Genomic DNA, 27,304 nt, shown 5'->3' on the forward strand with positions numbered 1-27,304 from the left:
ATTTTGTCTTAGAGGGATACAATCTGTCCCCCAGTCCTCCACTGCTCAGTTACTCTCTATGGAGCAGCCTTCTTAGCAGGGAATGCCTGGCCTACTCCGTGGACTGATACAGTGCAACGCAGCACCTCCTCCCCAACCGTTATGCAGCAAATGTGTACTCCACGTGGTGCACAGGAGGAATAGTTCTTGCAAGGGCCACAAGGGACGGCTTCTCAACCTTTCTGCTCTCCCTGTGCATTCACATGAAACCCCAGGGACAGCTGGCCCTGTTGACTCTCCCCTACTTTAATTCCTTCTGCAGTGCAATTTAATGCCCTTACAGCTTCCTAACTGATGCTATTCAGATTGTGGTTTTTGCACCTGAAAACACACACACATTTTAAACAGAACTTTTGTTACCAAGTTTTCTGTCTTCAACACATTTGGTCTCTGGGGAGTTATCAATTAATAATCTCTAGAGTGACCAGCCTGAAGAATCCCAGTAACTGGATATTAATTTAGAGGTTCACTTAGATGTATATATTTTTTCAAATCTAATTGTGTCTTTAGGAAAACCACTCAAGTCTTTGTATTTTCTGGACAGACTCTGCTCACTACACAATTCCTTCCCCTTACTTTTCTTTATGGTGTTTCTTGATTTTCTTATGGGTATAATTAAAACTATTATATCCTTCAGATAGCCATGGCACAACACTTCAAAGATCTGATAAATGAAATATCTGTGAAATGCAAATATTAAGATTTATTATATAAAGAAAAAAGGCCTCCCATGTAAAGAAGATTAAAAAGCTCTTTTACTTATTTTTATTCATGATCTTGACAATTATTTTTTCTCCATGAGTTCAATGGTCTTGTTGTTAAGCAATTGCTGAGTATAGTCCTTGTAAATTATACACATATAAATATATAAATTGCATTCCACTGAACTCAAGCTCACTTCTCAAGATTCTGATCTCATATACACAGGTGCAAATCTGGAATAACTTCACTGAAGTCCATAGAATCACACCAGATTTACATTAGCATGACTGCAATGAGACTCTGGTGCACCTTTGTACACTACAATCTACTCCATTCACTAGCTACTGAGAGCCAGCTTCAACTTCCACTGACTGCATGCCTTCCATTGAATTCAGTAGGAACTGGATCAGGTCCTGAAGCAGAAAGGGAAATTATAAAAATGTATTTCATGAATTCAAGTCATCTCTGTGGAAGTGGTTAAAATGTCTCTATATTTTTTATATAGAATGTAGCAAAGTGTCACTTGAATGGTGTCTCTGGCTGTAACCATTTACAGATCAATAGAAAAAGAAAACCCCTCACAACCATTTTTTTATGAAAAGAAATACAATTACTGCAATAAAGTCAAATCCTGACCTTGAAAGATTATATAAATAAAATGTAAACAAAGAATGAAGACAAAGGACTCATTTGTACAATAATTATAAAAACTTGGTGAAAATACATAGGGTTCCTTGGAACCAAAACAAAAAAACACCAAACAAACAAAAAACTACTAAAAATGTGAAAGGAGTCTGTCTTAAATGGACCAAAACATGGACATTCAGAGTTAATTTCAAAGGGACTATTCGCATGAGTAATGTGAACAGGATTTGGTCCCATATACTCTGTAGTGCAAACACACAGAGGCAATGGAGCTGAAGAGAGGCCTCAATCTGTCTTTGTTGTGCATACAAATTCTTCAGTAGTTCAGCATGCAAACTAATAGAAAGATAAAGACTGTTTTGGTTTTTCATTTCAAGACAGCCACCTTGATATACTAATGTAGCTTTTAAAGAGATGAAACAAAACTTCCATTGATTTTAATAAGAGCAGGATTTCAACCATGGGCACTAAGTATAACTAAAAAAACTGAACTTCAGGGAAAATTTTGATCAGGGGCCAGATCCTCTTTTGGTGTAAATCTCTGTAAGCTCCATTGATGCCAGGGGAGCTATGTCCCTTTACACCAGCTCGGAATCTGACCTTAGGCTCTGACCTTTGGCCCGCCTCTATTTCTTTTTGAGTGTATATGTGTTTCCTTTGTTTTTATTTTTGAAATGCTGTTTGAAAGAAGAAAATAATCACTCATTTTTTGTGTGCATTTTGTCATGAGGAACTGATATCTACTTAATAAAAAGAACAGGAATACTTGTGGCACCTTAGAGACTAACAAATTTATCGGGGCATAAGTTTTTGTGGGCTAAAACCCACTTCATCCGATGCACAGAGTGGAAAATACAGTAGGAAGATATATATATATACACACACACATATATATAAATATATATATATATACACACACATCTTTTCATGTTCTCTCTCTCTATATATCTTCCTACTGTATTTTTCACTCCATGCATCGAATGAAGTGGGTTTTAGCCTATGAAAGCTTATGCCCAAATGAATTTGTTAGTCTCTAAGGTGCCACAAGTACTCCTCATTCTTTTTGCTGATACAGACTAACATTGCTACTACTCTGAAACCTGAGATCTACTTAGTATATACATTTCTTACACACTTATGCACATGAAATATAGTTTGCACAGCCAGCAGCTATGTTTAGGACAATACCTTGACAGTTATTATTAAATTATTATTGTGATTTTCTTCTAATACCAAAAGTAATTAAACTACATGATTATATGAACTAATCACTTGCCATTGTTTTAGCGTTCTTTTTGGTCCATTTGAGTCTTCTAAAACTATTTTTGTAATAATTTGCATAATTTAACGATGGCTGATAAAATTTGGAGCTAAAAAAATCACTTTATAAACCCTTAAATTGGGATTTTTAATGGGAAAAACTCCGTGACTGAGAGACTATCCTTTTCCTGCAACTGTAGTGCTAAGGACCACTTTATTAAACGGCATACAAATGGCTGCAATTAAAATCTCTTTTGAAAAAATTCAATATTCCACCCAGACTATGGTACTGATATTATATACACTCACATAAAAGTCAAATTATTGTGTAAAAAATCACTTGTAAATAATGTCAGATATTCAATAACATCACATTTCATATGAAAAAATGTCATGTGTGCATATAACAGGAATCCTTTGGAACATTTTGTTTTTTAAAGCAATCACAGCCAGCTTCCTACTTGCTTCTTTAGCGTGCTGTTTTCCTTCCATCAACCCCCCTCCCCCAACAATATAGCTAAATGACAATAGAAACAGCCTTTCTGAAGTAAAGCCCAATTCTACACCAACTGAAGTCAATGCCAAAATTGTCATTGACATCACTGGAAGCTGGTTTGGATGAACAGTACCTGATCCAAAGTGGATTGAGGACAGTCTTTTTATTGACTTCAGTGTGCTTTGGATCAGGCTCAGCATGTGTAGAAGAGAAGCATTTCTACATTTCTTTCAAAAGTATATATAGACAAAACCTTTCCCTTGTCCCTGTGGTCAGACAACTACCCCAGGAGTAGGTAGAAAGTGGAAAAGTGCATCCAGGGCCAGATCCTGCCCTTCTTATTCAGGCAAGACTTTCATTTATTTCACTAAGAGTGAGGTCCTGACCCTGTTGAAGTCAATAGGGGTTTTGCCATTGGTTGCAATGGGACCAGAATTTCACCCTTGAGCTTTTACCTGGGTTAGGACTGTGGGATTGGGGCCTCCAGTGTAATATCCTCATAATGTGCCTAATTTAACACACATAAAGAATTTGCTTTCCGAGGAACTCCTTTCAGATTTCCTTGGAGCCCAAGAATGCTGGACAGAACGTGGGCATGTCCATCAGTGCTGGGCAGATGCTCAAACAGTACAGACAGGATCACCAAGGCTGATAACCCCTTTCTTGGGGTCTGATCCAAGGAGATGCTGAGCTCTCTCATCTCCCGTGTACTTAAGATATAGGAACAGATCCTTTGACAGCAAGTCTTAGTACATGCGATCTTTGGACATATCAGTGCCCAGAATCTTCTTCCAGCTCACAGCTATCAGACATCAGAATTTGTGGCCAAATTGAAAGGATCCTGTGGATCTTTTCTGCCTTTTCAACACGCCTGTTCTCCCTCTTATGAGCCCCTAGACCTGCAAATGAGAGACAGAGGGCTAGATTCTGCCCCCCCTAACTTACTCTGTGAGTTACCCTACTGAAAGTAGGGGAATTGCTTTGCAGGGTCAGTTACTACTCAAAGGGAGAGCAGCGACTCTGGCCCACGGCACGGGTGAGGGTTCTAGGATGTGTTCTTGTAACAGTAACTGGTTAGAGGCGGGGTGTGTGGGATAACGCTCCTGCAGTAGTAGGCTGCACAATGGCGGTGCTAGTCCAGTTGCCAAAGGGGCAGCAGGTTTGTTTGCTTTAGGGTAGGAAGATTATATGGCTATTGATCACTCGGGACAGTTTCCCTCATCATTTCATTCCTGCTGGGGAAGGTGGCCGGGGAACTAGCTAGTCCAATGAATCTCTTCATCATTATTCATGTATATCTAGAGCCTCCAGACCAGAAACCCAAGCCAGGCCTGGGCTACCCTGTGATGGGAACCATTTCTGGAGTGGCAGAATATTGCGGTAGTTTCTTCCAGGCTGCAAGCTTCATGGTCAATAAGCCGAGAATCCTACATACACGGCGGACAGATGATGCTAGAACAGGGACCTCAGACGTCTTGAGGCTTCCATCCTGTGGGTATCCTGAGGAATGGACATTGTGCCTTACTGGCAGCATTCATCTCAAAGCACTAATCGCAAACCACCTTGTTATGGCCATGTTCCAAACGCAGCCCCCCGCGCCCCGAGTTTACACAATATTTTGCAGATCGGAATGGAGCCGTCGGGTTGCGATATTAATCTGCGGGACATGCTGGGGTGGGGAGCAGGAGGTATCTGGCAGGACAGCTGAAGCCCTGGCTTTTCCTGCCGAGCATGCAGAAAGGTTGGCTCTTGTTTCCCTTGAATCAAACGATAAATAAAGAGCTTCGGCACGAGATCTTTGGTAACACACCCGGAGAAGGCCGAGGGCTCGCTCGGGTTCTCCAGAGAAAACGATGCCCCTCCCCGCATTTCTGAGGCCCGGGTGACATTTTTAAATAGCCCCCATCCCGGGTTTTTTGTTGGTGTTCAAAGACAAAGCCCAGTGGGATGATCGCTGTAAAGAAGAACGCAGACAAGGCGACTAGACCTCGCTCCTAAGTAATGCCACTCAGCAGCACTACGGTGGGTAGCGGGGGTCAGGCTTCCCGGCTCAGCTCCGAGGGGCTGCTCTCTGCGCCCACTAATAAGGAAACCCTCCATTAAATCCAAGAGGCTGGCAGGGGGCTCCCCCAGCACCTGTAAACCACCTCTTAACCCGCCTTAGCCCGTCCATGCCGCCTGTCTGCGGTCACCCCACGCCCCGGCTCGCCGCAGTTCGTCAGCAGGAAACGATCCACAGAAAGAAAAGAGAGAGAGAGAGAGAGAGAGAGTGTGTGTCGGGGGGGTGGGGGGAGCCAGCGGCTGAACAATTCTTTATTGGCGTGGGATATTCATTGCTGCTGAAGGGGGAACAAACAGTCTCCTGGTCCTAAGGCAGTGAGAGGGGCTGGCGGGCAGCGGCGTGTCCCGGCGCTAACCAGGAGCCGGGGAGAGCCCCCTGGTGGCAGGGCAGGGCCAGGCACAGCGCCTGGGGCGGGCTCTGATTCGCCGCCCGCGTTGGAGGGACGGATGGGCTGCTGCTAAACTCGCCTTTCTCTCCCCCCAACAGGGACTCTCGGACAGTCCGCGGCTCAGACGCGATCGGCCCAGGTCTTCGCAGCTAGATTTGATCAGGAGTTAAACAGCCGCGTGCCCCCCGAGCTCCCTCCAACAAGTCCGGTTTAACAGAGACAAACAGCCGGGAAGGCTTCGCAGCGCGGCGGCCGCGGCGCCTGGCTGCCAGACTGGAGCTGGCGGTCCGGGCAGCCTCTCGCTTCTCCCCCTTGTAAGTTTCCTGCGACGTGGATCCAGTCGGGTCCCAGCCAGCGGCGACTCCCTTCCCGCACGCTGGATTCACGGCGGCACCTGTTTCCACGGGACACCTACGTGCGTGATATGGAGAGGCGACGCGAAAGGGACCCCTGGTTCCTAGGAGGCTGCCAGCCAGTGTAGGTTTACATGGAGCATCCCTGGCTGCGTTCGGACCGTACAGGCAGTACGTATAGAGAGAGCAGAGCGGGGGCTCCGGCTTGCCCCAAGATGCGACCCTCCGGGGGGCTAGGTGGGGAGGGGGACATCCGCTTAGCCACATGTCTTCGGGCGACCTGCGGCACGCACAGCTCGGGGCAAAGCCAGGCACGAGTGAGCAGGGGCAGAGTCAAGGCAGCTGCTTTCTTTAAAGTGGGCGGTCGAGCGCGGTTTGGCTTGAACAGAGCCGGTCGGATTTCCGGGAGGCGAATCGGTTTGCCCTGATTGTAAGCGTCGAGGCGCCTCCTAGGTCCCTAATCCCGGGTGCTCCTGCCCCCCTTTCCCTCCCTTCTCCAGCCTGCTGCTGCGTGGCGGTGGCGGTGGCAGTGAACTAGCAGCCGGCTGGAGCCCGGATCCTCCTGATATAAAACAGCCAGGCAGGTCTGGCAGCCAGTGGCACCAAAGGTTCCTGCCCAGCACACGCAAGGGTGCGCTCCAGCCACCTCCCTTGCCAAAGGACTCAGCTCCCAGGAGCGCCAGCCCCAGCAGCACGCCAGCCAGCCCCGGACCATGCGATCACTTGGCTCTGACGCTGGATTAACTCGATTTTAATCTTTATTTGTCCCCCACCCCCCGCCTTTCCTCCTTCCCCCCCGCCTCCTCTTCCTCTCTTCCCTCCTTGTCTCGAAGTCTAACCTTGTCTTGTGGTCATGGGGTCTATAATTTCATTTTTGTCTAGGCTGGTGAGAGCTCGGCTTCTTCTGTAAAGTGGATGTCAGGTGGATCTATGGTCTTGAAGGAACAAAGAGCAAACGAAGGAAAAGCCGTGGAAGTTTGAGCTGAGAGGATGCAGGCTGTGTATTGGTACGCCGTGCTTCTGCTGCAGCCTACTCTCTACCTGGTAAGTTTCAGATGACCTCATATATTGGGGGATTGGGGGAATCGGGCATCACAGAAACAAACAAACACAAAACTCAGCATCCCACTCGGATCTCAAGCGAGATCTCTCGGTTCCCACAACTTTATCAGATTCCGGAGCTATTTCTGCTTTAATTTCCCTGCGCCCCCATGCCCCTCTGTGTGTGTGACTGTAAAGCCTGGAGGGTGGACAGCCCCCCTCACAGACCGACTGTGCTGGGTCCGCAGCTGCACCTTCCGGCGACTCTCTGGTGGTAGCAGGGGGTTTGTGACACTAACCAGGAGGGGGAACATCTGCGCCGCCTCCCTTTGAAAGCTTTCCCCCGGTGGTTTGGAGAGGGGATTGAGGGGTCTGTAACTTTCTCTCCAGATTGAAGTGTAGCGTCTAGAATTGCCGATTTGTTCAGAGGACAAGTGTATGATATGCAGGACACTCGGGAAGTGTATAAAGCAGGCGGGGAATCAAAGTGATCTCCTATAACACGCCCCAAATAGGTAACGGCTCTAAACAAACATCTTTTCCCCACCTCCAGGAAGGTAATAAAAGATCAGACTTTATATTGGGAATGTACATTTTCCGGGACACATTTCCCCATACCCCTCTCTCTGAAGGGTGTGCGGGAAGGTACAGAACATGCTGTGTTTTAAAATACCCTCTCAGTGTGTCTTCATCGCTTATTCTGTACGGCAGGCAAGTTCTTGTTTGCTACTTGTTATTGCTGCTAGAAACCCATCCAGATGGGGATCTCTGTCACTGAACCACAACAGAAGACATTCATTTTGCAATATAATACAGTACCGTCGTGTAAACACTCAGTGACAAGCACAGCTAGTATTTTCTGTATGATGTGTCATTGACTTCCGTAGCAAATTCACTTTAAGATTACCAGGGGAACACAAGTAGGCATGAGTGTTGTCTCCTTTAACGCATACTTTACTCTCTATATAATCACAAGGAACAAGGGCAGACGGCATGTCTTTAGTTCGCATCCTTTCCTCCTTTGGTGCATAGCAGGCAAACCAAGCTTTATGGATCTGTCCTCAGGTCGGAAAAGCAGTTGAAACTGCTTCTAGGCTCAGGGTGGGTGGAAATAAGGGACAGCTGCAAACATGTAAGTGCATTTTCATAGCTGCACACTTAATGTTCACATAGACGCCAAGGGGAAGAGAGGTGTCTTTAACCGGTCACAGGTTCAATGCACGGGTTCCGGGCTGCTTTTCTGTGCGCTACTTCCTACACTTGCAGCATGTGTCCGCCTGAGGGCGCTGCGCGGCAGTCTCAGCCCGGCCCAGGACACCTTGGGGATAAGCAGGTGAGCACAGGGGCAACCAACCCAGATGAGAACGCACACTATTGTGTGGCACCTGCTCGTACCCTCTCCCCAAATGAACAGCAGCAAGTAAAGAGGCATAGCTTAGAAAAGTGAAACCACCGCAGCTAGTCCCCTTCCCCCTCAGGACAAGGCAGACAGCGGGGTGTAGAAGAAGGCAGGACTAGAAGCTTAGAAACATTAAAGGAAGAAGGCAGAATATGATGTAAAACGTAGACATGACAACTACAGTAGAAGAGAGGGATACCAACGTGGTGCTCGGGTGCGCTCAGCTAACCAGAGGCAGGACTCGAACACACAAAGTTCTCTGCACGATTTACTCTCCTCGCGTCACAGATTGGCGGCACATCTGCAGCAAACGTTGCTACTTTCCGTTAATTTTATAGCATATGAAAAAGCATGTGGCAAATAATCTATCAAACCCAGGCGCGAGATCGATACGTTGTGCTAAATTTTGAATGTGTTTGCTGGCAGTTAAACTGTTTTGCACTCATTACAACAACAGTGCTGGATTTATTCTAACGCGCCGCAGTCTGAACAACAAGCGCATTAATTCTCCTTTAATTGTAAACTGGGAGCATTTGAAAACCATTCAGTGTGCAAATTATGCTGATTCAATTACCGTTTAGTTACAGACTTCATTACCTGAATGCCTTTTTTTTCGCAGGGCTTGGCATTGCAGAGTGAAGGAGACAATTTTCCGGTCTCCCTCAAAACAATGCAAAATATGATACAATAAAAGAGAGAATAAAAGACAATTTAGGGGGAGGGGACACTTTTCAGCTGGCTTGTATCTTCTGCCAAAACACTCAGAGAAAAAATAAATCCAAAGGCTATTCCCTCTCTAACCAGATACTTATTTCAGTCTCAATTTTTATACATGTATTCCAACATCTTGCTATAGATTTAACCTCCTTGATGAGTGGCTTAAAAAGTTCGAATTAGGCCCTCATGTAATAACAGTCTGATATTAGCAATGAAGCAGTAAGTTTTGATTAAAACTTTAATGCAGTGTCAGGAACCAGCAAGGTGCAACATTGTGCTTGCCTCTACTTTGGGTGTGTATGTGTGTGTATGTATAAGCCTTATACAAACTCATACAACTGCATAGAGCAGTTACAACCAAGATTTAAATGTTCAGCCCCCAGCCATTTAGGATGTGAAAACAAATACGTTCAGATTCCCACTTAGTTTGTTTAAAGTACAGGGCGGATTTTTGGGGTAGGGTCATATAGGGAAAAGAGTCTCCTTACATATAAAACAGATAATACCCAATGACAGTGTACTTAGCAAGCTTGGGCTGCATCAAGTTAAACAAATATAGATATTTGACAGCCGGGACTTCAGCTCACACCAATGCCTCCCCTCCCGCCTTTTCCAATGAAATCTTGTAAAGTGCAGTTCTATTTTTATGGAGATATATGCCAATATTCCATCCAGCCTTATGTGAAATTTATAGAGGTCACTGCTGATACAGATACATCTTAATGAATAGGAATGTCATATGGAGACTTTCCTTGAGAAAAGGGTTTCCCAGTATTATATTTATTTATAAATAAGAGGATACTCCAGACTTGAACAGACATATTTCTCTCTCTGTTTTGTACTGTATTTCTACACAAAGAAGCGAACTGCTTGATGTGGTTAGATTTGATTAGCACAGTAGATGCATTTCCTTTGGCCTAAAGTACCTTTTTGGTGGAATAAGGATTTAGTGTTTAAGGGCACACGTTTCCTGTTTCTTCAGTCTGGAGGGTATTGTATGAGGCACATTACACTACAGAAAGTATTTCAATGCTACACTGTTAGTCGTGATTTTAACTAGCGAACCTCAGTTTTACATTGTTCATTCGAAACTATCGGGTTGCAATTTTCTGATTAAAGTTTTCTTAATTGATAATGCTGCATCAAAACTGAAAATCGCCCCTGACCTAGCACTAAATATAACTCAAGAAAGAAAACAACACTCATATATTGTAGCGTCTTAGCACGTCTTAATTTTGAATGACATATATTAAAAGGACATTTTAGCTTTACAATAATTCCTAAATAAAAACCTTATTTTTATTTAATTCCTGCCCACTTCCAATATGATAGAATAGAGTAATAAAGTCTAGTTAGACACTTTGTACTGGGTTGAAGCAACACGCTGTAGAAGTGGCGAAAAACATGGTTCTTGGCAAAGAGATCCTAACTGGACTTATTTCTCAAGGATGGGCCAAAGAGATGGGTCATACCATTTCCACACAAATTACTAAGGCAATCCATTGTAGGAGTGCAAACGACTGGAGTTTGCTGATTACGGCGCAAGTACATCCACGGGAATGTTACAGTCCAAAAGGAATAACAACTTAATTCCTGTCAGCAGTTAAAGGAAACACGATTGATTTGATAAATTAAGATGACAAGCATAATTTCACACAATCAACCTTTTAGAAGGCTTGCATGCAAGCAGTTAAACCATTCCTACTGGAAAATCTTTTTGTCATTCGGCGGTTGAATGATGTACATTCTTCCTGGAAATCTCAAACAGTGAAGGCGAAGTGTCTGTTGGTCGCAGGTTTCTATATACCTATTTTCACAATGCACATCCGGATAGACTGTCTGTGTTCGATTGTTTTGTTGTGAACTTCCAGTGTTTTACATTAAACGAACAGGGTGCATTTGTTTCACTCCCTGGCTAAAAGTTACCCATATTCATTGATTAGTTCTCATCTGTCAAGAGTATCTGGTGTAGTGCTAAATACAAGAGCAGCGTTGCGGTGGGAGGTTGCTGGGAAAAGAAAACGTATTGTCACCTTTCCCAAGCGAAAAATGAAGTTACTCACTAGTGTTTTTTTGTAAATTAAGCTTTACACTATTTTTGGTGGCCTTTGCGTTTCCCATATACTAAAAGTTACATAGCAAAAGATTTAAATTAACTTAAGCAGGCACGAGGCACCACTTTTCGGGAGAATTTTCTGGTCCAGAGCCGGAAGAAAACATTAGTAACTAGTTTGCCTAATGGGAATTTTTATCATGTGGGCACTTTAAAAAAAAAGAGTAGATCCTGGTTTTCACAAGACAAAGGTTCCCAGGAATCATTTACTGTGAGGAATGATTACGCTTACAAATGGTTTTCAAAATGCACTACTAGTGTCTTTCGGTACTTGACCGGGTTTTAAAACCATTCCCCAACATTACTGAAGTTTGGGGGCCTTCCGATTATCCGAGTGTAGCTTTCCTGGTGCAGATCAGCTGTTTAAAATTGTCCTCGGTGTACGTTATTTGCGGAGGGGGAGAAAACAACATGAAGTTAATGACTACAGAGTTTGTGTACTTCTGTGATTTCTATACGTGTGGCACCGTTTGCGATCATTCCTGCCTGTTTAATGAAAGCGATTGTGAATGTGAAAGAAGATGTAGCTGTGACAATAGGGTGATTTTTAAGATAGGTGCTGATGTCCTACTTTTCCAAACATTTCTCCAGGCTGCGAAGGAAGAAAAAATAGGCAGCATTGTCCTGCAATAACCACTCTACAATGTTTTCAAAAGGGTATTTTGAGCTGAAAGAACCTGGGTATTGCTTTTTCAAATAAGCAATTTTCTGCCTTTGGTTTATTTGGTGGGGGTGGGGTGGAGAGGACTGGGAATACTTTTTAGTGAGTTCACACAATCTTGAACTAGACTCTTTTCGTTTTAAAATGGAGTTTAAATACTGAAAATGCTGTCTTTATATAGAATAGCTCCTCCCTGGAAGACACTGCACGCTAATTGCGATGGGAACTGGATTGCTTGCAGTTGGCAGATTTCCTAGTAAGCGAAGAACGGTGAATTCTGTCCAGGGCTTAAGTTCCTAACTTGTGAAGAGGCATATGCAGCAGGTAGAAGTTTAAGGAGGTTTTCTCTGCACTTAAAAGTTCCTTCTGCATAGTTCTTAGCATACAGCTAACTCTTTTCAATGGCTGAAGGAAGCAGTTTGAAATAGCTTTCGCCTTTTAGGAGAGGCACCTGAATGTATCCCCGCCTCCGTGTGATTAGCCAAGTCAGTAGCTAGAGGTTCCATTTTAAGCTCCTTAATATTTCCCCGTCCCTCTAAACCGCCATTTTAATTAATAACAAGACAATTTCCCCAGTAAATTCGAAATTCCGAGAAGCTGGTTAGCAAATCAATTGCTCGGAATAAACAGCGCCTTGAGAAAATGACTCCATGACCCACCCTTCCTTTCCTAGGCTTGGCTTCTGCCCGTCCGATTGCATTTTGTTAAGTTACGATTGTGATTTATCAGATAGTTTAACTCTCAGCTCGCTCTTCTTGTAAGTCAGCATTAAACCACCTCTTGGGTGCTTTGTAAATACGTCTGTCGCATCTTTATGCAGCAGACTGACATGTTGACGACGCTGCTTTAAGGAATGTGACAATAACGTGGAACCCCCCCCCCCAAGCTTGGCAAGCACTTCATCAAGGATAAAAAGGTTCTGCTGTAAGGATGTCACTCAATTTATTGTGAAAGTCGAATGAATTACGTTTAATGAAAGTGCTCCCCAGATGAATATTACCAGCAATTTCCTGAGTTGGCTCTGTCAGATTGATATGAAGAAATGCCAACCCACATCAAAAAAGATCTCCAGTCTCAATTACTATGCAAGCTTTCGAAGAGCTGCTTTTATTGATATGATATATATTGGCGGATTCTCAATGCTATGCAAACTCCTTGCTGTTCAGCAGGACTGCACATTTCCCAGTTTATTGTTTAACCCTGCGGATTGCTGGCTGTTGTTTAAACTTCTATAGAGTGCTTTGCCTTTGGAGGGGAAACCCCCCCCCCATTCCTGAAAAGGTGGCCAGAGACAACAGCCATGTACTTTACATGGGGTCACAAACAGAATAAATTTTATTCTAGTTTTAGAAAGTCCCTTCTACACGCGTGGGCGTAATCGAAGGTCAACCAAAAATGACTAGGTTGAGCCACTGTAACACAGCAGTATTGGATCGCACCATTGTTAGTGTGTTTATAGGATACAATCCATAGCATTACAATATTTGTCATTATTCGCAATAGCAATGTTCCCCCTTTCTGCCCCGGCCCCCTAGGGCCTCTTTGGACAATTTAGAATTTCCTTAAACCCAGGAGGAGACAGAAAATCTCTTATGTCACCTAAGATACATAAAAATGGCCATTGTGAGACGCTTTTCGGTTCTATATAGTTTATCTGCAATGACAAAAATTGCTGCTTAGAAATACAGTTCCTTCCACAGAATCCATCTTGCTGGGTTTCTTTGTAATTCAAAGAGGGATCCAAAACACCTCTTCCCTCACAGCGCATCCTATCAGTTTTCAACTCGCAGAGACTGAGGGGGGAGGAGGGGACTACCAGAGAAGGGTGACCTACTGATCTGTAAACCACAGTCAAGAACTCCTAAGAGCAGGGATCAGGGCCAATGGAATCTGCACAAATGGAAATAAATTCTTAGCAGGCATTAGAGAAGGGAGGATATAACCGCCCACCCTTTCCCACTTCTGTTTATTTTTTATTCCCGATGTCATATTCTTTATTGGAGCCAAGGAAAAACTTTATTCAATGAAAGATTAACCTTCTTTATTTGAAAACTATCCCCACTTCCTTGGAGATGTTGAATAGAGCCAATGAAGTTATTTACAGCAGTACAGAAATAGGGGCTGAGAGCGCGGACCAGATGTTTTAGCTTCAAGCTTAATGATGTGCACACTTACAAAAGTGACCTGGGCAGGCTGTTTATAAAACGTTTGCTAGTCGCTGGATTCCAGGAGAGCACCAAGCGCCCTGCCTTAGTTTTGAACGGGGAGCGGTAATTTGGAGCAGAAAGGGGTTTTCATAGAGCGCCGCCCCTCTGGTAATAACTGGTGGTGGCTGTAGCCACGGATTTCCCTCTTGCCCAGAATTCAGCCGGGGACCAAGGCTGGTGGAGGTGGAATCTTGTCGTCCTTGTCAGTACCCTGGACACACTCAGAATGACCCCTCTCCCGCCCCCCTAAACACACACACACACACCCTGCTCTTCTGGGGCAGGAACCTTATTGCTTTTCAGAACATCTCGAGGACTTCCTCCACCTCTAATGGTAACATTCTCAGACACCCCAGCGCCAGAGTGACTGGATGCCTGGTGCTTTTCAGGACCCTGGACAGATCCTGCACACCCTCTTCCCCTTACCTCTGACCACCCAAACACCCTACCACCAGTTCGTGGAGCTAGACGCCTCCTGCTCTGCAGCACCCTGGATAGCTCCCTTCTCCCACCCCCCCGCCCCTGTCACTGAACCAGCCGTCACCTCTATCACCAGTCCGCGCTTCCGGGGCTGCAAACTGCTGGCGGATAGTGACAGCTGCTGTATACTGGTGACTTCAAGGGGCAGCGCTCCAGCTCCGTCTGACTCCAGAGTGCAATTCTCTCTTCCTCGCTTCGGAAACCAAGAGACCGAACAGCTGAGATTGATGTCTCATTAACGATCGATGCTACGTTATGCGAAACCACTTGAATAAAACATTTCTCTTTAAGGCTCCCAGCTACTTAAACGGAGACACCTGCCTTTTAAATCACTGCTAAAAGGACCCGACTCCCAAACTGGGAACGAATTCCTTGTCCCAGTCACTTTAAACAATCCCACTTAAAACGACTCTTTACATTTTTAATTATTCCAGCTTTCAGAGGAGACAGTGATTATTCACGGGGAACAAAAGAAAACGGCTTAGCAAGCCAATCACAATATTTACTATCGTTACTGACTGGGTCTCTCCTAACTGATTCCAAGCCAGACTCGTTGTTTTCTATAGCTAAACTGCCCAGGGTGAGGACGTGGGAGGAACCCTGAATTTATCATCATTAGACCGGTGGAAAAGTAACTCATCTTGTTAGGAACCCTTTCATTTGCGCCTCAGTCTTGTCTCCCTCAGCACTACCTGGCTCAGAGATGTTCAAGTTAAATGTATCCGAAATGGATCCTGGAACATTACTGATGTTGAGAAAAAAAAACACACTTTAGAAAATCCACTTTGTGATTAATTAACAAAGACACCTCACGTTCCTGGGGACCGAACCAGACTCACTCTTTTGTTTAGTCAAGACTTGATTTTTTTTTTATGAGCACCACACATTTGCTTGAACTCTGAATCGTTTCGTCGTTAGAGTTTGGAGCAGAGCAGCGATAATGCTCGCTAGGAAACTTTCAGTGTTTGCTCACATATGAAATAAGCGATTGTTTGGCGCTCCCACAAGCTGCTGTCCTACGTTAAGAAAGAGATAATCATTAGCTATGTCCTCTGATCGCATAAATCCCAACTTACTATTGACAGAGCTGTCCTCTCGGGGTCTGCTGGCTGAAAGGTGGTTGTCAATAAAACACAGAGTTGACAAGAAAGGTGTAACTGGATGACTAATGGAACGCCCCTTCAGTAACGGGCTGTGATGGGAATTGACTGGGCTGGGGAAAGTTTTAGGCCAGTCTTGCATTGATGTTTGCACCAATTAGAAGTACGAAAAAGCATTTGGCAGCAGAGGCAGTCGCACATTTGCTTAGAAGCGAGCCATTGAATTCCGTATGATTAAACTGGTACACCAGGTCCTCGGGACTGTATGTCTGATTCGCAGAGATCGTTCTGCCTGCAAAATGCCACCTTCATCACTATCTGTGTCTTGCAGACAATCCAGCCACAGACAAATGTCTCCGGTAAGGGCGTCTGCTCAGCCCATTGCACTCATCCTCCTCAGTCTACTGCATCCATCTACCGTCTCTTCCTCTTCAAACGATAGCTGTTTCCGCTCTCTATCGTATTGTGAGGCACTTTGTCTACCAGCTGCTTGGCTTTGTTAATATGCCCTGTCAATTAAACAGGTGCCTGTCCAGTTTCGCCAGCGCCTGTTGGTTTGGTGCCTCTCCTCTTAGAGCCACTCCATGGTTGGTTGACCGTCTGCCCGGAGAGATTATCTGCTTTGTATATTCACAGATTTCTGAAACGACAGAAACTATATTGTTTTACTTTGTATTCTGGATGCCTATGAAATGGAAAAAAACTTTAGTACTTTGCTCTCCTCAAACCTCACTTTCTCATCCATGCTCAGTTAGTGCACAGATTTTTGAAGAATAAGAGGTTGGGGTATTTTTTTTTGTTTTGGAGGGAGGAGTATTCTGATTTTCTGTTGAACTTTTAAAATCCACATAATGTAAATATACCTGCACACTATTTATTTGCATATTTTTTAAACCTTTGCAGCTCCCTGGGAAATGATCCCTACATTCTTCCTTTTAGCAGCAGAGCTGAATGCCAACATAATGTCAGGAGTGCAATGATCTAGTAACATAATTCCTGGGAACCACAATGCCTTTCAGAGCATCTGTAATTACAATTTATGAGATCTACATAAAACATATTAAGTGGAGTTGTCATAAACAGATAGCTAAGGGTTAATGTTTCTTTCACCTGGAAAGGAGTAACCTGAAACACCCGACCAGAGGACCAATCAGGAACCAAGACTTTTTCAAATCTGGGTGGAGGGAAGTTTGTGTCTGAGTTTTTTGTTCTTTGTCTTGTGTCTGTCCCTCTCTGCTATGGGAAGGATTTTTCTGTTTCCTGCTTTCTAATCTTCTGTTTCCAAGTTGTGAGTACAGAGATTATAAAACAATAACCCCTATTGTTTTATAATCTCTGTACTCACAACTTGGAAACAGAAAAATCCTTCCCATAGCCGAGAGGGACAGACACAAGACAAAGAACAAAAAACTCAGACACAAACTTCCCTCCACCCAGATTTGAAAAAGTCTTGTTTCCTGATTGGTCCTCTGGTCGGGTGTTTCAGGTTACTCCTTTCCAGGTGAAAGAGACATTAACCCTTAGCTATCTGTTTATAACAGGAGTGTCTTTTGAAAGTTATATATATGTAGATTGCTCACAAAGAAAATTAAGGAAGCACTTATGTTGTACATTTTTCTTGATTTTCAAAAAAGTACCGATTATTTAACTTTTTAGTTATAAAGTCTGGGGATTATGGACATGACTCAAAACCCACTGATGTCAGTGAGAGCCCTTCCATTGACTCCAAAGGCCTTTGGATCACGCTTTATGTGCAAAGTGATACCCATAGATACCTGTGCTAGATGCAATTTCAAGAAAGTTAAAAAAAAATTTGTTCCTGAAAGTTAGAAGTCAATAATCTCTCTATTGTTAACCACTGAGAGTGAGTTTGAATGTGTAGTTGGCACAGTGTATTTAGCATTGGCCCTGGAGCTGCATGCAAATCAGTGGAAAGAATTAAAAATTAAATAAAAATATATACTTAGAGTGGTGCTGAAGAGGTGACTTGTATAGTTCAAAACTGGGCTGGATCCTTCAGTATTATCTGAGGTAAAATTCCAATTTAAGTCAATGAAAAATTTACCTGAGTCAGGGCTGCAGAATTAGTCTCTTAGTGATCATGTAGAGCTTTTTATCATTGCAAGCTTTTTGTTGTGTTTAGACTCCAGTCTAACATATTTATCTTTATATTCATTTTTTGTAAGTCATTCATGATTGAACTTTAGCAAAACAATTCTTCAGCTAGGTTATCTTGTCAAGAAATGTCATAGGCCTTCAGGTATATAAAAATGCTTGTATGAAGTTAATGGACTGCTTTATATATATTTACAATCTGATCAATAGTGTTTGAGGTCTTTGCAAAAGATTCCATGTATTTAAAATGGGAATAATATAACTTGGATATGCAGGATTGCTGCACAGTTAATAGCAATATACTATAAAAGTTTGAGATGTTTGAATCAGAGTGTTAGTTTGATAATTTATCACTAATTTAGAGTCATCCTTGGTGTCACTAATAGCAGCTACAGAATGCTCTCTCATACAGCAAAGTTCTCTTAACATTTTTGGGGGGAAATGACTGACACTTTCAAGGTGGTTTTATATGAAATATTACTAGGTATACCATAATAATATTATATTTTTATGAAGGATATAACTGCTGATTTAAATGATCTTTAAAGATCACTGGAACTAAGGTATGGAACAAACAGAGAGATACTTACTATGCACAATATGCATAGTCCTAGCACAATAAACTCCTAGTCATTTAAAAACCATGGGCCTAGTTCTACCACATTAACTCTTGCTAGATATTACCTTACTATGGGATTCTGGGACAATTACTCACATTGAGTGGCATTTTACACCAGAAGAAGTCCTGTTTACTTCAGTGGGACTACTCATGGTGTATGGTACCAGTTATTGTAAGGGTGTAAAAGTCTGTGTGAGTAACTCCATTTATTTCATTGACACTATTCAGGTATGTATAGATTGTAAGCCATTTTTTTTGCACTGGTAAGTAGTTACTCAGATGAGGAGTCTCACTGACTTCAGTGTAAGAGGTTCACAATCTGGCCCTTAGTAAAGCAGTAGTCAGTGTTAGTAAATGTAGCAGAATCAAACTCTATACATTTATATGGGGTCAGGTTCCGATATCCTTACTGATACTGAATAGCAGCTTACTCTGATAATAGTTTAATTGACTAATAGGACCACTCCATCATGTAAGATACTATTCAACATGAATAAGTATAACAGAACATGGACAAAATAGTGTGTCTTTAATAAAATATAACATTGGGAAACTATAGTACAGCAGATGTCCTGGAGAAGTTAGTGGGTGGGTTCAATGCAGTTTTGTTATAGCCATGTTGGTCCCAGGTTATTAGCGAGACGAAGTGGGTGAGGTAATATCTTTTATTGAACCAATATCTGTTGGTGAGAGACAAGATGTTGAGCTTACACAGAGCTCTTCTTCAGATGGGTTCAAGGCTAACAGCGGATTATAATGATACCTTTTAGTCTTTCAGTTTGTCATAATCAGAATTTATAAAAAGAATGTGTAAATGTGTGACTGGAGTAGGTTAAAGAATGGTCTGAATGCTACTTATCTTCATCCCCACAATTCATAGATAACTATGACATGGTGAAATTATAGCATTGCATTCCTTTGCAGATATTACATGTTGGAGAGAGGAAGGGTTTGACATCATGCGGTCATAAGACTATGAATATATGTTAACCACAGGAGCTGACATCAACTATAGATACAGGTTTTTGAGGATACAGGCCTTGATTCAGTAAAGCACTTAATAGTGTGCTTGAACTGAAACATATTTAAAGTTAAGTATCTGCCTTTTTGGAGAAAGATGGGGTTATTCACATGTTAAGGATTCTTAAATGATTTGCTGAATCATTGCCATATTGAATTAATGCTTGCCATATTGAATTAATGCTATCTATGGGTTGCACTTTTACAGGTAAGATAAAATATATTCTTCTCCCACCCTAAACAAAAATCCACTACTTTTGCTATATATCTAATAAAGTTACAATGTTGTAGAATATCCTTACCACAGATCTTACTGAATTTATTGCCAAATTATGAGACCTGGCATCTGTTAAAATAATGTATTATGCATTGCATACAACTTCTTATCCCAAATATATTCCATTCACGAGTAATTAGCTTCTATTTTTCTAAAACACTATTTCCGACTTATGAGCTGGGAACTGATCTGGTTGCCAATTCAACATATTAAGAAATTTGCTGCTAAATATCTTCATCTTCTTTGAAATTAAATAAAAAATGGACTTTTCAAAACAGCTTATTCTGTTGCCTTTTCATGTAATATGGCAATGCAACATCAGGGGCACCATCATTTACTTGTTTCACAAAATTACAAAAAGATGCAAATCACGGCATATCTGAGGAAATCCTGCATGGTCAGTATACAGTAGTATTTCTCTGTTTTAGATTTGAAATTTAATTACTATTGATGTGGAGATTTTGCAGAGCAGTGCAGATTTTTTGCTTCTTTCACAAGAAACATATGTTTGAATGACGAGCATGAAAGGCTAGATTTTTAACCTTGCTTATTCTAGCACAGGATATTGATTTAGGGCCTGAGTCTGTTCTGTTGAAGTCAGTGAAGAAGTCTTGTCTTCTATGGAAGAAGAATTGTGTCCTTAGCTTGAGAAGTATTTTACTTTTGAACGAACATTTTGGAACAATTTTCCATTGCCATTTTAGAGTCACATGCAACTGAATGCAAAACAAGTCCCAAGGCTATTCTTGGTCAGAGTTGGAAGGAAAAGGAAAAGAAAAAGAACAAACCTTTTGGCCTCTCTGACAAATGAAATAAAACAAACAAAAAAGCTTAGAAATGTTACTAATGCTAAGCAGTGTTCAGTATGAAATCAGTCCCACAAGGTGTTCAGCAACCTCAACTCACAGTGAGGTCAATGAGAGCGGAGAGTGCTCTAGTCTATCCTTCTTATACTGCACACATCAATGTAGTAGTGAGTGTAGCAGAATCAGGTCCCAGCTTTGTTCAACCACACGACTCCACTTTCAGTGACCAGTCCTTTTTATCCTTCCACCGGCAAAGTTGCCATTGGCTTCAATGGAATTTTGTCCTGAATGAGGGCTTTAGGATCAGTCTCTAACTTTTCATCTTTTCACTCTGAGCTTAACTTATACAGTTATAATAATATGAGTGAAACACACCTAACTGTACATAATGAATCGATGCTGCTGACAGCCGGTGGAGAGTTTGATTTAGCTCAATAGCCTACAAAAAGCTTGACAATGGTTAGGCTGCCAGACAACTCCATATGATGCTGATCAATATTGTCTCATTGTTTCCTTGCACTCCCCCATCTGTCTATATCCATCTGTTGTCTCTTGTGTTATACTTAGATTGTAAGTATTGTAAGCATCTTTTTGTTCTAGGTTGGGTGGGCTCCTGGTCCGTTAACATGGCCCTAGGAGCTACAGTAACACAAATATAAAAATAATAAAATAATAAAAGTAGCTACTACTTTGTTAGCTAGTGGACTCAGGTTCATATATTTATCTAAGATGAGGTCTGATGTGCCCTGGCACAGCTTACACTCATACAATTTGCACCTCCATTTTTATGCCCTCAGAGTAGATTGATCACTTGAGCTCCCTAACTTCTTGACTTGCAAAATGCATTCAGATAATTAGAGGCATAAGTGCACCAGCAACAGGGACATTACCTAGCTGAAAACCTACTTAATATATAGATGTTGGGTTCAATTGTGCCTAGTAGGCATGGCTGTGCTTTGGGAGTAATCTGATGTCATTGCACTCCAGGCTAAGCATCAGAGGTATTCTGCTTCATACTCCCCAGCATGCAGGGGGAGCAGACTTTCTCCTACCCTCCTTTGTGGGATGCAGCATAGTCCCTTTCAGAGTCACACACTGACTGAGATGGGGCCATGACTCTCCTTGTGAGTTTCCCAACACCTCAGAGGTGTTGTGCACCACCCTGTGGAGTAAAGAGACAGCAACTCCTACATTCTGGGGAACATAGGTACTACAATTGTGCCTTGGCTTTATGTGGGCCATACAAAGGTTGTGAAAGAGTCCTTGAACCAATCCCCCTCAAAGCACATCCAAGTATGGGCCAAGCTAACGGAGCCAAATTTGTAATGTATGATGGTAAAATAAACTCATTAACTGGTATATTTTGTAACCACTTTCCCCCGCTAGTACTAGTATCTACCTGTAGGCTGTGTCTACACTAGCCTTTTCTCAACATTTCCCATCATTGTACGATAAGCAGGTCCAACTGTGGGAACCATGATGAGAGTACAGGTGTAAACAAGATGCAGCTGTTTTAACCCACCATTTTGCCTAGCCCTGCTCAGAGGCTGGTAGGGAAACGGTGGGACATTCTGAGGAAAATACTAGAGTACAGAAAAGCTCAGAGGGCTCTTTACATCCTATATTCATCTCAGTAGGTACTGACATATCAAGGCTCCATAGACTTCCAAGGATACCCAGCTGCAGAGACTGACACCCAGGTTGTTACTTTTTCCACAGAAATAAGGCATCTGCCTGAATCTGAGCCATGCCCAGGGCCAAAGTCACCGACTCTGGCCTCCTTAGTTGCCACATATGATGACCAGAGTCACAGAAATGATTTTAACATTATTCAGTGTTCTAATGCTGTGAGCGTGTGTGTGCGCATGATCTGTCCTTTCATAGAAAACTGATATTATTCAGCAGACAATGGACATGAGGGGGAATCGTGAATCCAAAATTGACATTGTGCTTGTTGATCTCTAGCCAGAGCTAAGAAAACAGCATAGGCCCAAAGATTTCACCCTGCAATCAAATGGTGGTCAGGGTCAGAGGAGGAAGAAATTTTCCATGCTGGGAGTGGATCTCACCACACAAGTCATCCAATCAGGGAGCGGGATCAATACGTGTGATACAGCTGCCCAATCGCCCCATGAATAAAGAAAAACTACTTGTGATTAGGTGCAGCGGAGAGCTCCAGAAGCTGGAATATGCATGCTTAAAGTGTTTCTTAGACACCTATGAATAAATCAGCAGAAATAAAATACATTTTGAGTTGATAATACATGGACAGAAAAATGGGCTAAATTAATCAAACACATTGTTTGCTATTAATCTGCCCAGCTATAGTAAGATTTCAATTCCAAGCCCTGCAGGGTGGAAACCTTACCTAATTGAAAGTATATCTATTTTTATAAGGCTTCTGGATCCAGACATCCTTTGTGTTTATATATAGAAAAACACAAGATGTCTGAGCCTGGCTCCTTGTCCAAGCTTCTTTGTTCATCCAACCCCAATTCTTCCTCTGAACCCTGACTCATCACATCTGTCTCCCTTTCCACTCCACTCCTTTTTCCTTACTCTGCTGCCCCTTCTTTCCTAGTTTTTGCCCAACCAGTCCCAGTATCCCTTCTGGCTCCATGTTGTATCTCAGTTTCCATCTCTACCTTGTTCCCTGGTTTCCAATTGTAGTCTCCTTGCCCAACCAATCCCTGTCCCTCCTCTCAACTCCAAGTCAAAAGTTTCTCTCTCTCCAATGATGCCATCCTCCAGTTCCAGTTCCCCACCCCCCCCCCAGCTTCCATCTCCAGTCTCCTGGTCCACCCAGTCCCAGTCTCTTTATTCATGCCAGCCTCCAAATACCAGTATCACTTTCCCATGCTACTTGTCTTACTCTACTCTCCTGCCTTATCAGTCTCTCAGGTCTGGCGTTTATCTCCTCTGCATTTAAATCTGGTAGCTTCCTCCTCCACACTGTCTGGTCACCAGGAGCAGGGTCCACTAAGAGTACAGGAGAGACAGGGTCTCTGCTCTCACTTCTGCAGCTCTGGGCTGGAGGGAGCAAACTCACTCACTGCGTGGGGGTGGCAATGCGTAGAGCTATCAGGGCCTGGAGCATGCTCAGCGTGCACAGAATGTTTGGAGATGTCAGCTGCCGAAGTCTAAGAAGTCTGTACTGAGCATGTGCAAACAGATTTTTGAAAGGTTTTTAATGTGCCCAAAGTTGGGTAGATTTTCACAGGAAAAGCCAAAGCACATTCTTGGCACAAGGCCAGGTCCCTGCTAAATTTCAAGTCCTTGCTCCAGAACTTGGGTCCACTAGGGCTTTTCTAAGAAAAGGTCATCAGTACTTTTTTTAAACACTGCCAAACAACATGTTTTGTGCTAGCCTAGTTCTCAACTATTTTGGCTGAAATTTTCCACAAACATTCAGCCTGAGGTAGATACCCTGCATGGACAATTTCAGCACAAATGGTTAAAGTTTGGCAAAAAGTTATAAACAACTGAAAACAAGGTCTTGAGATGAGAAGACTCAGGCAACTTTAACAACATGCTGGGCTACCAGATTCACCCATAGACATGCACGTTCTCCTGAGCATTCATTTTATAAACATCTCCTGTCCTTATTAACACTGTATCATGGGAAACATACAGGTGCTAAGCAGACATGCCAAACCTGTGACAAAAAAATTCAGAAACTGGGCTCATTTTTGGCTTAATTGGCTTGTGAGTTGCTTGTTGCCTAGGTTTTGGCTTGTAGCTTGTTGTGTGTTTGGCTTTAACTTCTTTTTTTGATCGGCTCCTGGCAAACGGGGAAGGTGGGGTAAGCAGAGACAAGGGAAAAGCAGGAACAAGGTGGGGAGAGAGTCAGGGGTGCACATCAGGCCCACCACAGTCTCAGAGTGCATGCTGGAGGGGCGGGATCTAGTCACAGAGAGTGTTGGGGTTCTTAGGGATTGGCTTGTTTTGAAATGGGATTAGCTTGATTTTTGGCTTATTTACCACGTGAAAGTTGGCAACTGTGGTGCTAAGTAAAATGTGCGAAAAATGTGCACTCTACCTTTTTAATGTTTGCGTCAATGTAATTATTAATGATGTGATTTTAATAGTGCCCACTATGTGCTAGGGACTTTCAAGAAGAAAGTTCTTTGCTTGGAAGAGTTCACAGTCAAAGGACAGAGAAAGCAGACAGTGATTACGGGTGGGAAACAATAAAAAGGATGGTTCAGAAAATTAACCAGTGCATTTGCTATAGGCAGCAGAAGTAGGGATTTTAAGGTGGTCTTAAAAGTGGACAGAGTATCAATGTTATTGATCAACTATTTTCTAAATGTACATGACATTATCTTTGGAACACAGGCATTGTGGCATTGTTGATCCAGGTAAATATTACATAGTCTTTTATTTATTTCTCGCTCACACTTATAAGACCAGGTCTTTTTGAACAGCCCTTATGATTTACCCTGTTACAGTAGCCGCAAATGTAATTGTGATCAGTTTGTACATAGGAAGTTAGAGAGCATAAGAAATAAAGTTATCCTCATTGTTTCTTGTCTGACCATCATATACTCTGGGGATTTTTCTTCATCTGGAGAATGAAATTTGATCACTAGTATCACCAGACAAGAGAGAAATACACTGGCAGCATGATGGAGAAAGTCTTGCTTCATTTCAGTCTTGTACTACATTTGACCTTGGGAGAGCTTAGTTATGCCTGGGGGCAAAAAATAAAAACTAAATGTTCAATTTTGTTGCAGTATCATCTTTCACCTTTATGTGGATTTAAAAATGTAAATAAAATTGCCTTCTGTAAATGGTATACATGAAGGTCATAGTCATATTCTCCACCAGGATTCAAAACCCCATTTGACCCATCATGGTTCAATAGATAATAATGCATTCTATTAGTTTCTAGTAATCTACTTTTTAAGCATTATATGGGCCAATATTTTTATGCTTAGTTCCTAGTTCTGAAAATAAGAAATAAATGTTTAAGCAGTTCACTATAGATTTATTTATAGAAAGCATAGAATGAGTATCAAACATTTGAACTTTTAAAAATGCCAGGCCTTCCTGGATTACATTCTTAGCTGCAAAAATGGCTATACTGAATATTAGCAGAGACAGGAGAAATCACTCAAAAGAATTTTAAGGACTCTCTCCTACTTTTCTTTTTAACTTCACTGTACTTATCACACTTTGTCTCATGGATCTTCTCTGCAGCAGGTTGGGCTGCATTTAGCATTACTCTAAAATTCAATATGAGCAAAAGCCAGTGTATTCATTTCTACAGAGAGTGTAGGTGGGTTGGATAATAGCAATATGAATTTGAAGATACTCACACCTTTAAAATGGAATACCTGTTGGAGAGATTTGAATAGTATTGGACTATATTAGCTGCTCTATGACATTGTAATTTTGATGGAAACCACCTTATGTTAACTCCTCGCTAAAAATCTGTGGGTCCATAACAAGATTCTACATTGCAACATTGCTTTAAGACACTATGGACCAAATCCTTAGGTGCCTTACGTATCTGCAGAAGGCTTTAAAATCTGTGGATCTTCTGTACTGGAAACAGAAAGTGTTGACCCTACATCTCCTGTCTGAAATGGAGGAGACTTCTATATAGGGTCATCTCAGAATATAAGAATGGAGAATATAAATGTTGACATGTGAGGTTTGTCATGGTGAGGGTATGGAGATGTGTAGATCTAGGTGGCCACAAACTCACATATGAGAAATCAGTGAGCAATGTTTCTTACGTCATTCCATATATAGCAGAATTTAGTCTGTGTGGGTGCTCCAGGTTGGAGTGAAGATTCCTCCATCCTCCTCAACTGCCTCATAGTTCCCATTGACAAAGACTTTTTCTTAGTCTTTGCTTGTGGGCTTAGGGTTGGATCCAGTGGGTATAAGAGGGACATGCAGGAACTTATATTTATGGAAAGTGGAGTTTGTAACATTCACAGTAAATATATGCTTGTAGAAGAGGATGGGAAAGGTGACATATGACATGATGCTAAAGGAAAACTTGTCTGTGTTTATTAACCTAGAAAGAGTATTTTAAAGAATGGTTCTCAAAAAAAAATCAATGTGTTTAAAATCAGTCTCCTGTAATTCTGTCAAGGTCAGTGAAATCTAAGGATGTGTTGAATAAGTGTAAGTGATTTTGGTTTTTGTAGGATTGCTGCATGATTTGGAGAATTACCTATGTATAACTGGTTTCAATTTTTTTTCTTCTTCTGTGACATGTTCATTCTACTTTTGCATACTGTTTGAGATATATACAAGCAGAAGACAGCCCCGTAACCTATATTTTAAATATATTACAAAAATTATGTGAGTAAGGATAGCAAAGCACACTAGCTGATATTACTATTTCTGTGCATAGATAGTCTGATCCAAAGCTCATCAATGAAGTCTTTCTATTAGCTTCAAAAAAAGTTTGGAGCAGGCCCAAAGTGTCCTTCATTCAAAGACTTCAAAGCTTTCTACAAAGGTGGATAAATATTATTATTTCATCTTACACAGGCACAAAGATGTGAAGCTGTAAGTTTTCTAGAGGGTCCCTTAATTCTGGGTGCCCAACTCTAAATCTCTATATCACTTGCCTAAGTGACTTGCTATCAGTCATCTGTAAGATTATGGTAGAGCTAGAATTAGAAGCCAGTCTTGTGGTCTAATTCCTATACCATAACCAATAAAGACAAACAGCAGTATAAAGAAAGCCTTTATATCAAAGCTCTGATGTCTCACTGAGGCAATTGTCCTATCTGCCATAAACAGGGACATTCATATACAAATAGCAACATTCCACCTAAT

The 27,304-nt window shown here is 42.2% G+C and overlaps 1 protein-coding gene across 7 annotated transcripts in view; it reads left to right on the forward strand.

Annotated features, from left to right (window-relative positions):
* Positions 1–27,304, forward strand: part of NXPH1 (neurexophilin 1) — a 243,655-nt gene that overhangs the window by 64,092 nt on the left and 152,259 nt on the right. Inside the window, exons 1-4 of one of the 7 annotated variants that reach the window (XR_003998798.1) lie at positions 5,465–6,116; positions 6,828–6,993; positions 8,253–8,257; positions 24,016–24,028. Coding sequence is in view for 6 of the 7 variants with exons in the window: in XM_030550660.1 (XP_030406520.1) it covers positions 6,936–6,989 (54 nt within the window). In the remaining variant the exon portion in view is untranslated. Of the gene's footprint in view, positions 1–4,413; positions 5,165–5,464; positions 6,117–6,140; positions 6,376–6,827; positions 6,994–8,252; positions 8,258–24,015; positions 24,029–27,304 lie in introns of those variants that run through there. The other 6 variants (XM_030550659.1, XM_030550660.1, XM_030550658.1 and 3 more) reach the window with 6 other exon arrangements.

This window comes from Gopherus evgoodei, chromosome 2, assembly GCF_007399415.2.
Source record: "Gopherus evgoodei ecotype Sinaloan lineage chromosome 2, rGopEvg1_v1.p, whole genome shotgun sequence".
In the NCBI taxonomy this organism is placed as follows: Eukaryota; Metazoa; Chordata; order Testudines; family Testudinidae; genus Gopherus; species Gopherus evgoodei.